The sequence below is a fragment of the Saimiri boliviensis genome, chromosome 2, assembly GCF_048565385.1.
Source record: "Saimiri boliviensis isolate mSaiBol1 chromosome 2, mSaiBol1.pri, whole genome shotgun sequence".
NCBI classification, from domain to species: domain Eukaryota; kingdom Metazoa; phylum Chordata; class Mammalia; order Primates; family Cebidae; genus Saimiri; species Saimiri boliviensis.
Window position 1 is genome coordinate 234,773,579 of NC_133450.1, and position 12,331 is coordinate 234,785,909.

General features: G+C 39.5%; 1 protein-coding gene across 8 annotated transcripts in view; it reads right to left on the reverse strand.

Annotated features, from left to right (window-relative positions):
• Positions 1–12,331, reverse strand: part of SYK (spleen associated tyrosine kinase) — an 82,523-nt gene that overhangs the window by 17,695 nt on the left and 52,497 nt on the right. For 5 of the 8 annotated variants that reach the window (XM_039475209.2, XM_074395533.1, XM_074395532.1 and 2 more), the window contains 5 exons: positions 11,869–11,947; positions 11,461–11,516; positions 9,665–9,733; positions 2,256–2,343; positions 1,710–1,887 (listed from right to left, as the gene is read on the reverse strand). In XM_039475209.2, the coding sequence (XP_039331143.1) occupies positions 1,710–1,887; positions 2,256–2,343; positions 9,665–9,733; positions 11,461–11,516; positions 11,869–11,947 (470 nt within the window). The remainder of the gene's footprint in view (positions 1–1,709; positions 1,888–2,255; positions 2,344–9,664; positions 9,734–11,460; positions 11,517–11,868; positions 11,948–12,331) is intronic. The other 3 variants (XM_074395534.1, XM_074395535.1, XM_074395536.1) reach the window with 3 other exon arrangements.

A 12,331-nucleotide genomic window follows, 5' to 3' on the forward strand; every position in this document is an offset into this window, starting at 1 on the left:
TCATTGTACAAAATGACTATGATATACAAACCTATTTTAAAATAAGTATCACAACCAATTTTGTGTGTAGATATATGTGCTCCTATATATGCTTGTGAATGTATACACATCCATGTTTTTGTGTGTATATATGCATGTGTGTGTATTATATATGTATACACATACATATGCACAAAAACAAATGGAAGGGACAGATTGGAAAGCAAGCATTTCTTTGTTTTTTTCTTTCTTTCTTTTTTTTTTTTTTTTTGAGATGGAGTTTCACTCTGTTGCCCAGGCTGGAGTGCAGTGGCACCATCTTGGCTCAGTGCAACCTCTTCCTCCTGGGTTCAAGCGATTCTCCTGCCTCAGCCTCCTGAGTAGTTGGGACTACAGGCATGCACCACCATGCCCAGCTAATTTATGTATTTTTAGTAGAGACAGGGTTTCACCATGTTGGCCATGCTGGTCTCAAACTCCTGACCTCAGGTGATCCGCCTGCCTCATCCTCCCAAAGTGCTGAGATTGCAGGCATGCGCCATGGTGCCCAGCCGGAAAGCAAGCATTTCTGTGTATATTTTTGTCTATATTTTTAACCTTTGAATCATATAAATGACCTACTCATGAATTTCTGTTAAAAAACGAATTCCTTAAATTTGAAATAGCATGAAACAACTACATTCAACCACATTCATATTAGTATACCAATTCAAAGAGAGGGTGTGTTTCAAAGGACATTAGAAACCAGTATTTTTATTCTATGCCAGATACCTTCCAAAGACCAAAAGAAATACAAAGACATTTTATAAATTTAGCAATTTTAATTGCTATATAATACGTATTGTTATTTGAAATCATAGGATAGAACCAATAAACAATTTTGCTAATCATATTTGGAACCAATAATTTTCTCAGTAAGAAAAACGAGGCATAGCTATAAAATCGAAGAAAATAAATGTAAACACTGCATTGTTTTATAACAATCATTTTATTTCAGTTGATTGAAATAAAATCAATAGACTGATTTTTTTTTCAATTAAATAATACATATGTATGTGTGTGTACAAATAAAGCTCTACAAATGTATACAGTCAGGTTAGTTCACAGCAGTAGTGTTTAATTAACAGTAGTGCTGGCGTGGTATTATCCAAATATGATGCTGTTCTTTTTTTTTTTTTTTTTTTTGGTTTGTTTTTTGAGACAGGGCCTTGCTTAGTCGCCCAGCCTGGAGTGCAGTGGTGCAATCATGGCTCACTGCAGCCTTGTCCTCTTGGCCTCTTGAGTAGCTGGCATTATAGATGTGCACTACCATGCCTGGCTAATTATTTTTTAAGTTTTTTGTAGAGACAGGGTTTTGCTATGTTGCCCAGGCTGGTCTCAAACTCCTGGCCTCAAACAATCCTTCTACCCTAGCCTCCCAAAGTGCTAAGATTCTAGGCATGAGCTACTATGCTAGATTGATGTTTTCATTTTCTTCTGTTTCTGCTTGTTTCTATTTTCTAATTTTTCATAAGGTACACGTACTATTAGGTTGGTGCAAAAGTAATGGCAGTTTTTGCCATTAAAAGTCATGGTTACTTTCACTATAGTGTACCAGAAATTAACAAGAATGATAGCATTAATTTAAAAAGGGGTTAGTCATGCCAGGTTATATGTTGTTATTCTCGGTAGCGTCTAGAACTTGGGCTCATGTGAGGGTGACAGCGGAGCAGTGGGGCATAGTGACTTACTTTTTCATTTGGTAGTAGCCTTTTTTCACAGTTCCAAAATTACCAGAGCCCAGTTCTTTGTCTTCCAGCGTCAGCAGACTTCGATCCAGGTAAACCTCCTTGGGTCTGATCTCCTCGGGGTCTGCGTAGGGGCTCTCGTACACCTCTGTGTCCATGGGCAGTGCTTCTCTCTGGGGGCCTGCAATGCAGACAAGAATCATACAACCTGGGGCTGGACCCCACAACAGGATTGATCCTTCCAAGAACATCATGTTCACGGGAGTGTGAACTCAGAGCAGCATCAAGGTTACAAGGGACGAGAAATTCTGAAGAGTGGACGTTTCCAGTGTCACCAGGTGAGGGAGGTGGGAAAGACCATTTCATTCCAAAGCATTACCACTGCTCATGGGCATGGTGTCTGCTGCCTGCCACTAGATGTGTCTCCACGGCTCACTGTGCTGTATTGAAATCACGGACATGGGGTGGATTCGTGACCCAACTCTACAAACTGACAAGGGACCACGCGCTTCGCTCCGTGAATGTCCCTTGAATGAAAGCAAGTCTCACCTTTTTCTGCAGTCCAGGGCCCAAGTTCCGGCTCATACGGATTGAACGACACAGTACTCTCTGGCCGGTTCCCTTGGGCGGGGGAGGGCTAAAGTACAGAAAGGACAACGGGTCATTTTTTTCATCTATACAAATGTTAAGTTGATCTGCACAATTATTTTTTAGAAATCACGCTTTAACATTTGCAGGAAAGACAAAGGAAAGAATTAAGAAAGACAAGAAAGAAAATAAGGCTGATCTCATTCTTAGGGCAATTATTTGGATACTGCAAGGGCGAAAGCAAGCTTGTGCTGCTACAACTCAAGGGACCCTGCGGGGTGTTGAGAGGATGTGGTGAGAGTCAACTCAGCTGCCTGGATACGGCTGCTTTCCCACTCACCTCCGAGCACATCCTATTCCCACCTGCCCAAGGTCACTGATGATTTGCACGTTCCCCTTGGATGCATTTGCCTCCTTTAACTCATGCTCTTCCATTTCATAGTCTATAGAAGCTATTTAAAGAGGGGAATTAGTACTTACTAGCTGCTCCCACCTACTTCCCAACTCCAAACCACGCATGTTTTTCTAGTCTCCATCCAGGTCTTTATCTTCGGTGGAGATGCAGCAGCATTGGGGTGGATGCCAGAGGGTGGCACTGGTCAGTGACTACAGGTCCCAAGGGAAGGCCAGCTGCTGCCACCTAGGTGGCGATGCACCTGCCGCCAGGGTTGCTGCTGCTGGAAATCAGTGTCCCTGTGAGACTGGGGCTCCTTTTTTGTGCAGCTGAAAGAAGGCAGTTCTTCCGAATACCCACAGCAGGTAACAGGGGCATATCTGAGATAAAGTTTTGCAGCCTGTTAACGGCATCCTTCCCTATCATGTATTTGATCCACATCAGTTTATATCATGAAACGACAGGGTGGGGGAATCTACTCCTTCTTATCCTAAGGACTTTCCCTTTTCCCTTTGACAAGTCTATCTTGAGTTTTCCTGACCCACCCTTTCTTCCAAATTAAAACAAGATTCTGGCTTCTTGTTACTACATTTAATTCACAGGAGAACCATGATTCAGATGCTTCTTTTTTTTTTTTTTGGAGTGAATTGAGTCACAATTCTGTACATCGCTTGACCTTCTCAGTGCCCGAACACTGACCACAAAGAAATGAGATGCTGCCAGATTTTGGAGAAAGTTAAAGAAACAGAGACATTAAGCTTAACATGACAGTCACTTATCTTACGACACACACTAAATCCTCATCTGCCTTATTAATATTACAAGCCCAGAAACTAAAAGCAGAATAATGAAGTCACAATGCACCTCTAAGGCCACTAAGTCATTATCTCCAAACACCCAGACTTCCTTCTTTCACGCCGTCTGCTGAGCACTTAAGAGGCAGGCACTGCTCACCATGGCCCGAGCCCACTGACGAGGGTAAAGGACATTTCTTGTTATTGTAAAAATGATGTCGATGAGATCCATTTTCTCACAGACTACCTCAGCATTCTTACTAAACTGATTAACAGAAGAAACTGTGAGACATCAAATGAAAATAGAATATAAGTTCCAGGGGGCATAGACATTTGTTCACCACTTTGGGAGCTGTGCCACATCCACAAGGATGCTCCATAAAAATGTGTTGGACAAACACACGAATGAATGGATGGGTGAATGAATGAAAATCACTTCTAAAACCAGGATATGCAAAGTATAAACTAACGTGCTTTAAAAATTCGCTCTCTGTCGAATCTTTATGCTAATGAAGAGAAATAAGAATGAATAATTCCAAATGACAATCTATTTCTTCTAAACATTTACATATGATTACAGGACCGTGCTGTGGTTTCACTTCTGGCTTATAATGCAATTACCTTTAATAAAACTGTCCTAACAGAAACTGGGCGATGGCCAAGGCTTTCCATCCTCTTTCGCTCAGTTGCCTCCCACAGCCAATTCTAGGCTGAAAATAGTTTTGTTTTTTTTAAAAACCTATTTCAGGGTTAACATTTACTGTCATTTCAACTCCTTTGATTTTCCTTGCAAGTAGGCACATTCTGAGATCCAAAGACAAAACTTGAACAGACATGGAATTAAAGGATGTCCTCAGATTAGCCATCACAGGCAAGGGGAGGGACCATCACCGCTTCTTGATGTAAGATCCTCTCCCTCCCTCTGAGGACATTATCCTGGGGCTACAGCCTCTCCGCTGTTTTCCAGACCAGGACGACTTCCAAATGGCTTGTTCCAATTAAACTAGAATGCAATTCCCTGACATATGAATCCTGTAGGGAAGAATTTTAAAACAGACATGGGGTTGTCGAAATATGCTGAAAAGGATACTAGGGAGTCAGGAATCGGTAAGAATTAGTAGTGATTGACACAGAGAATCTAAATTCCTGGGCAGGAATACTTTATACTCTCACTGGCAGTGTGTTGTTCACCCGTAGTCTATCTTGGCTTATGGATAGGGACACGGATGGGAGATCTTCCTTGGAAGTTCAAACTCCACGTTTACAGCTAAGGTAGCTCGGGGCTTCATTTCCACGCTGCCAAGCACAGACCACTGTGTGATGATGAGCGTTTTAAGCCAATCCACAAAGAACTCTCATGTCTCTCAGTAACACCACATCAGCTCTCTCCTACCCAGAGTCCTGGGCTCCCTGCCCCTATTTCTTTCTGGTGACTAATGAGACAGGAGCAAAGGATGATACCACAATTGGAAGAATGCAGAAGAAATGGGAGGCTTCCTATTGAGTCTGTTAAAAGAACAGTGAGTGGTTTCCTTATGATAAAGATGGAGGTGCAAAATGCACACTTTATCTTTCACAAAGCGCTTGGTGAATAGGCAACTTAGTAGAACAATAACCAAAACAACCTCCAAAAGAAAATGCTCAGTTATAAATAAAAATTTGAGGAGTTTGTAAAGAATGAGCACAGAGGCATAATGATAAATTGTAAAAATATTCATTTTTTTAAAAAAATAATTTTTAATTTTAATGAAAAATATATTGCCGGTCTACATTATTATTATTTGCCTTTTATTATTTATGTCTGCATTTGCATTTGAGAGCTCTATTCTGTCCCGATCAATAAGTGTCTTCTGTTCTGCACAGTAAACAACAGGTGTAAATGAAATGTTGACCATTTCATTTTCCTCATTTTTACCAATACTCAGAACAGGCTCAAACCCACAGTCCACCACTAGATGGCACTAGCCACCTTAGCTTTCTACCTTCCGAAAGAGCAACGGGTGACTTCCTTGAATTTTATAAATTCAGGTAATGACATCACTCTGCAATAATAAGTTTGGTTATAAATTATTGTCCTTGATTTCCTATTGGCAAGGTTTAACTGCAAATAGAAAATGTATTTGGCAAGCATTTTTTTCAGTGCCTATGTTTAAAAGCTGGAGACCCAGAAATGAACAAAATAGGAAAAAATTATTGTTCTATGTAACTGATAGGCCCATTCAGAGTTTCCTGATTGTCAAGTATCCTAACATCCATTTATTAGATGTTAATTTTTACTCCCAGATTCTTGGGACATGTTCAAATTAGTAATGCAAATGACAATACAGTCATCAGTCATCACAATAAAAGAAAAAAAAAAGAAAAAGGAAATCAGTAACATACTTAAAAAATATAAACAAAATTAACTTAATAATACAACTACTAGTCTTTAAATGAATTAAAGCCCTCCCAGTATTAGTCCTGGAATTTTTTCCCCCAGTAATGTAGATAGCAATACAGTCATCAGTCATCACAATAACAGTGACAAAAGAGCCAGTTGGCTTTAGAAATATTGGCTGCAATAAACTAGGTGCGCTTTCCTTTTTTTTCAGTGGAATGACTCTGGTCCACTAGATCCCCGCAGATGAGGGTGGACTGTTGGTTGGGAAATAAGCTGCTATTAGCCTTGCACTGAGATCAATGAAAATCAGTGAAAATAACACCTGACCTCTGCAATTACTCTTCTCTTACAGCAAAGATCTAAAATCTCTTCCTTTTTCATTGTATGAAAGCACATTTTCTCAAGGGTCTGGTCTACCAAGCAAAAAGGGTATGACTTGAGAATGTTTCTTTCTTTTTTTTCTTCCCCCTGAGCCCTGTACTTAAATGTAAGTTTTAAAATATTATAATCACCAACGTATGTGTTGGAATAAAACATGAAAAATGGGTTTTAATTGGAAATTCTGGGACACATTTCAGTTTAATCTTCTTAGAGGATTTACCTTTGAGATGCGAAGCTGAAAAGCTCCCTGGAAGTCTTTAGGGATGGCTGCTGTTCAATTTCCACTTATTTTCCATAAAAGGATAAGGTCCAGTGCTTAAAGCAGCAGAGAAACATATTCCAGGACTACTACTGGGTGGGGTTTAATTCATTTAAAGACTACTAATTGTTTTCTTAAATTTGTTTATATTTTATAAGTATGTTACTAATTTATTTTCTCTTTTTTTCTCTTTTCTTTCTTTCTTCCTTCCTTCCTTTCTTTCTTTCTTTTCTTTCTTTCTTTCTTTTTTTTTTTTTTTTTGATAGAATCTTGCTCTATTGCCCAGGCTGGAGTGCAGTGGCATGATCTCTGCAACCTCTGCCTCCCAGGCTCAAGTGTTTCTCCTGCCTCAGCCTCCCAAGCAGCTGGGATTACAGGCACATGCCCCACACCTGGCTAAGTTTTGTATTTTTAATAGAGATGGGTTTCCACCGTGTTGGCCAGGCTAGTCTCAAACCTGACCTCAAGTCATCCACCCGCCTCAGCCTCCCAAAGTGCTGGGATTACAGGCGTGAGCCACTGCATTCAGCAGTGTTAGTGATTTCTAAAGACAAGTTTAAAATGCATCAGCCTGTTAGTAATTTTATGAAAAATTTAAATTATCTGAGTCATAATCATCTTCAAATCAAAATATACTCTTCATTAACTGTCTAGATGCTATAGGTAATTCAAATTCTAACACGTATTTTTTTGTGCCTGAATTATTAAAACAACTACTTGCATTGAGCAAATTAACAAGTTGAAGAAAGTTATTTATCTCTTAGCTAATGAGATGGGATATTTAACATAATTCTCACAATTCTTTTCTCATGACTGATTACATAATGGAAAGTTCCCCGTGTATTTGGGAAAATATACTTATTAGCTCTAAATTATATCTGATAAGCAATTAAAATATTTATAATCTATAGCTTAAACTATATAATCTTGACCTTTTAAAAACTATCTATCAATATTTTTGGCTTTATATATTATTAGTAATACTTATTCCCAGCTTCTTATTTCTATAAAGAATTCAATGACTACTTTAAAGTTGGTTATACATTTAAATAGAAAGTAAACTCTTTTTTTTTTTGCCAGAGAGGTATTTTCACAATATTAATCAGATTAATTACTCTCTAATATTTAATTCTGTTTTAAAAAACTGATTAAAAATTTTTAACAGGTTCAAATTTAAAAAGATACAACAGAGTTTCCAATGAAAAGTGGGGTTTCTTAACATTCCCATCTCTTATTCTGGAGGCAACCAGCATTGCCAGTATTTTCTGTATTTTTCTAGGATACTCTATACGATCTCAACACATTCTGTATATGCGTGTGTGTGTGTGTGTGTGTGTGTGTGTGTGCATGACATTGTCTTTTACAATTAAAATTACATTTTGGAAACAATTCTAGATCTCAGCTGCCTCCCATAGTAGCAATTTTACTGTAACTGATTTCATTTGTTTTCCATTGATAGGCATTTAAATTATTATCAGACTTTGTCAATTATGTAATTTTGGAATAAACACTTTCACATGTACGTGATTTCACATAAATGCAAGAATATCTGTATATACTTAGAAATAAAATTGCAGAGCTTTTCTTACAGATTTTATCATTTCAGACTTCTCCAAGGAAGAGTCAAAGTGCTTATCTACCATACCTTTACTGCAGTGTTATCAAGCTTTTAATTTGTGGGACAGTTTCATAGGTGAACACTTGAGCACCATGGTTTTAACTTGCATTTCTCTTCTCATGAAGTTAAACATTTCATATGTATAAGAACTATTTATATTTGCTTTACTATAAACTACTACTAATATTCCCTGCCTATTATCCTAGTAGACAGTTAATATTTTTCTTATTGATTTATAGAATCTCTTTGTATATTAAAGCTATTAATCTATGTGTCAGCATTAGCGCTACTTACTCCCAGTATCTTATTTCTCTTTTGATGATGTTATGGTTCTTATCCATACATATATTTCTTTGTTTTTAGATGGTCACATTTACTGATATTTTCTTCAACTTTCTTTCCAACAGGTTCTCCTGCAGTCTAAAGATATGCTAAAACTTATTTTCTAGGTATTTCTTTAGCCACTGTGAGTGATCTGTGGGGGTGTTTTGCCTTGGGTAAACATGGAAAACAGACATAGTTATTTTATTCAGGTGTAAGATACACCTTTTCTTCCTGCATTAAATTTTTTCTGTTCTATAGTCAACATGATTGAGAACTTTTTGAGTATGACTAAACTTGGAAAATTTTTAGTAAATAAACTCTCAGGGGTTTTATGCCTTTTATTTCTGTTGTTTCTAATAAATACTTTAGGCAACCTAATTCATGAGTGGAAGCTAAATTGTGTGCTAAAATGTCATAAAAACACCAGTTAATATAAAAATAAAAAGAATTACTGATAAAAGAATCAATTTTACCCCACTGATAATGAAAGTAGAATGGGAAAAAAAAAGCAATCCAAACACATTACATACACATATTTTGAAGGAAGGAATGAATGAGTCATTATAAATAGAAGTCATTAAAAAGAACTTATGTTTATTCTCCCTCAAAATCCAATGATAGAACAAAACATGGAAATCGGTCAGATGTCCACATTACTGCCTCAGAAAGAAAAGTGGTTTTTCTAGTCCTCAGACTGCATCAGTTCTTTACATATCACATTAGCAGGTCTGTGTTAGACGTCTAAGCCATAATGAAGCCACCATGCACTGCCTGACCTCACTGTGCAGCACACCTCACAAGACCTTGGCGTTCCCTCCATGGCAATGTAACTTACATAATCAATTACCAGAACAATGCAACACGTGATTCTGGCCACCAAAAAGTAAATTGGCCATCTTTGAAAAGATTTTCCAACTTGACAATGAGCTATGACAGATGACGCCAACTGAAATGACTTTAAAATGATGCTTGGGCAGAGAAAGCAAGCTCACACTGATGGACTTCCAGCTGACGGACTGAGGACCCACATGAAAAGCACAGGCTGTACCTGGGGCGCGGCTGCCCAGGATCCGCAGGTGTGAGCAAGGGCAAAGAGGCCTGGAAGCAGAGTGGCAACAGGTGGAGGGCAGCGCACACGTAGGGCAGGCTGGGCGGGCGGGAGCTGAGTGCAGGTTGGTCCTACCACTTAGTTGGACAGCAAGCAGGGGATACTTTAGCACCTTTCTGTGGCCAGGCTTTGGGAAGGAGTATGATTTGATTCTTGAGATTATTCCACCCGCTGACCAAGTCTAGAAACCGCAACAGCAAAGAGGAAGAGTAAATGTTTCAGAAAACAAATACAGGATCCCTTCCATGACATGCTACTTAAACTTGCTCCTATAATTGCACTGCTAACGCCCTCCTGCCCCTGCCCATGAGATCTACCACGGGCAACATCTGATCATTGGGAAGGCTTCTGGAAAGGCCTGCCACTTGGGGAGAAGGATCTAGAAATATATTTGGGAAATATGTTCCACTGAAGGCTAAAACATTAGAGCTGTTACATTCACTAGCTCATGCTTCTTGTGGAGTTACTAAGTCACGAGCTCAAGACAAACCACCCTAAAGAAACTACACGTAGATCTGAGTGCTCAGTTGTATTGCTTCTTCATGGTGGGTGCTGGTTCCATGGTGGAAAATTTTGTGGAAATTCATTGAGTTGTATACTTGGGGCCTCTGCATATTTCCATATATATTTTACCAGTCAATTAAAAAGTTATTCCAAAATATCCAAGTTTTTGAAGCCATTGGGTGATGATGGCTAAGCACAGGGCTTGACATTCTTTTAAGAGTTCTCAGCCCTAAGCCCTCATCCATCTGAAGTGTATGGATCTGTCTCATGGAGCCTATAATATTAGGGTAAAGTTGCCAGGCCTTCGAGCCTTGAAAAGGGCAAAATAAAGTCACACCCCCATAAAGGAATTACATTTTGATCCTAAAGTTCACTGATATCTTAGCAAATTCAAGTTCCCTGCATTTGATAACAAGCACTGCCCCTGGACAGCCTCCCTTGTTTCAATCTGGGTGGAGCACTGAGCAGCCAATTGTCCCTACTGAAGGCAATATTTTGCCTCCAGGACATATATTTGGCTTTCTGTAGATTTTGTTTTTCAAGTGTTACCAAGCAAAAGTGAGGTGCAGAGGGTATACTTCACAGATCGCATTAAAAGGCATAGAAAGTCCATATGAAGTCCCCAAGAGAAGAGCAGGAAAAGAATTCCTGCCTAGAGCATCAGTCTGTGCCTGATCTCCCAACAGGCTGGAGGGAGGAGACAGCTGGGGTTCTGTGGATTACACACGTGTGTTAACATAGATGGCTCAAGGATGAAGTTTAAAAATACGTTCCTGTTTCTCAAGTATTGCAAGAGGCCTATTTCTGACTTAATGCTGGGTTTCCTCCTCGTTGTGTAGATTCTCCAAAAAATGAAGAGAATTTCACCTGGACAAGAAGTTAAGAAAATGTGGCTAGGCAGGGAGTGGTGGCTCATGCCTGTAATCTCAGCACTTTGCGGGGGTCGAGGTGGGAGAATAACTTGAGGCCAGGAATTTGAGACCAGCTTGGCCAACATGGCAACACCCCATCTCTACTAAAAAATACAAAAATTAGTCGGGCATGTTGGCAGGCACCGGTAAGCCCAGCTACTAGGGAGGGTGAGGCATGAGAATGGCTTGAAGCCAGGAGGCAGAGGTTGCAGTGAGCCACGACTGCACAACTACACTCGAGTCTGCGTGACATGAGACTCTGTCTCCAAAAAAAAAAAAAAAAAAGAAAGAAAGAAAATGGGACTAGTGTATCACTAGCAGTAGGCTGATTCTGCCTGATACACATCAGCAATCCCAGCTCATCAAGGAGTACGTTTTGAAGGGCAATCAAAATCTCAATGACCACTACTCCTGTTGGCTCAAACTTTATTTTCATTTGTGATTATGAATATGCAACAGCTTCTCATTCGGTGGTGTTCCTAACGACACTTACCGCAGGATGGGAACCTGGAAGCTGTGGACGACCTCCAAAATTAACATTATTTCCTGCTTAGAGAGAGCATGGACAATTACCGCTCTGTTTGTGGAAACCACTTCCTACCCCTCCCCACTGCAGATCGATCAATGAGATCAGAGGTGCTCTGCTTGAGAAGGGAGCACACTTTTCTCTTTTGATCGTCTTTTACTTTTTCCCACCTGCAATTAAGACAAATTACTGCTAGTTGCAACTGGCAATTTTTGGATTCATAATATGCAAAATTGGAGTGATCTGACATCATTATTAATCGATCCATAAAAAGAAGTCCTTCTCCAACCCGAATCTGCAATCAGTTAAGTCTAAAATGAGGCTAATTGTCACTAATAGCTCAAAAACTGAGACTCCAGTGTCTCGGGAACTTACCCTGGGAGCCGATTTTTTGACATGGGACTGTAAGAACTCTTAACAAACCATCTGCTTTATAAGAATAATGCTCGACCAGCTGAAAGAGAAAAAAGTAAGGAAGTGTGGTAAATAACAAGGTCAGGAAATAGAGAAATAGGGACTGAGAGCTGCCGACTGACTGTTGGGCTTTCAAAGTGACCCCCAGACACGTAAATGCTTTTACGTGCATAAGTTTACTCCACAAGGGTGGCTGGGGAAGTGGGCCCACAGCTAGGGATCGTCCCTCTTGGGCAAGGGGCAGCAAACTTTTCCCGTAAAGGGTGAGAAAGAGGTACTTTAGGTTTTGGTGGGCCTCATACAATATCTGTGTCTGTCTGTCTATCTATCTATCTATCTATCTATCTATCTATCTATCTATGTATTTATCTACTTGTCTAAAATTACACCTTTAAAAGCCTAAAAACCATTCCTGTCAAGGATT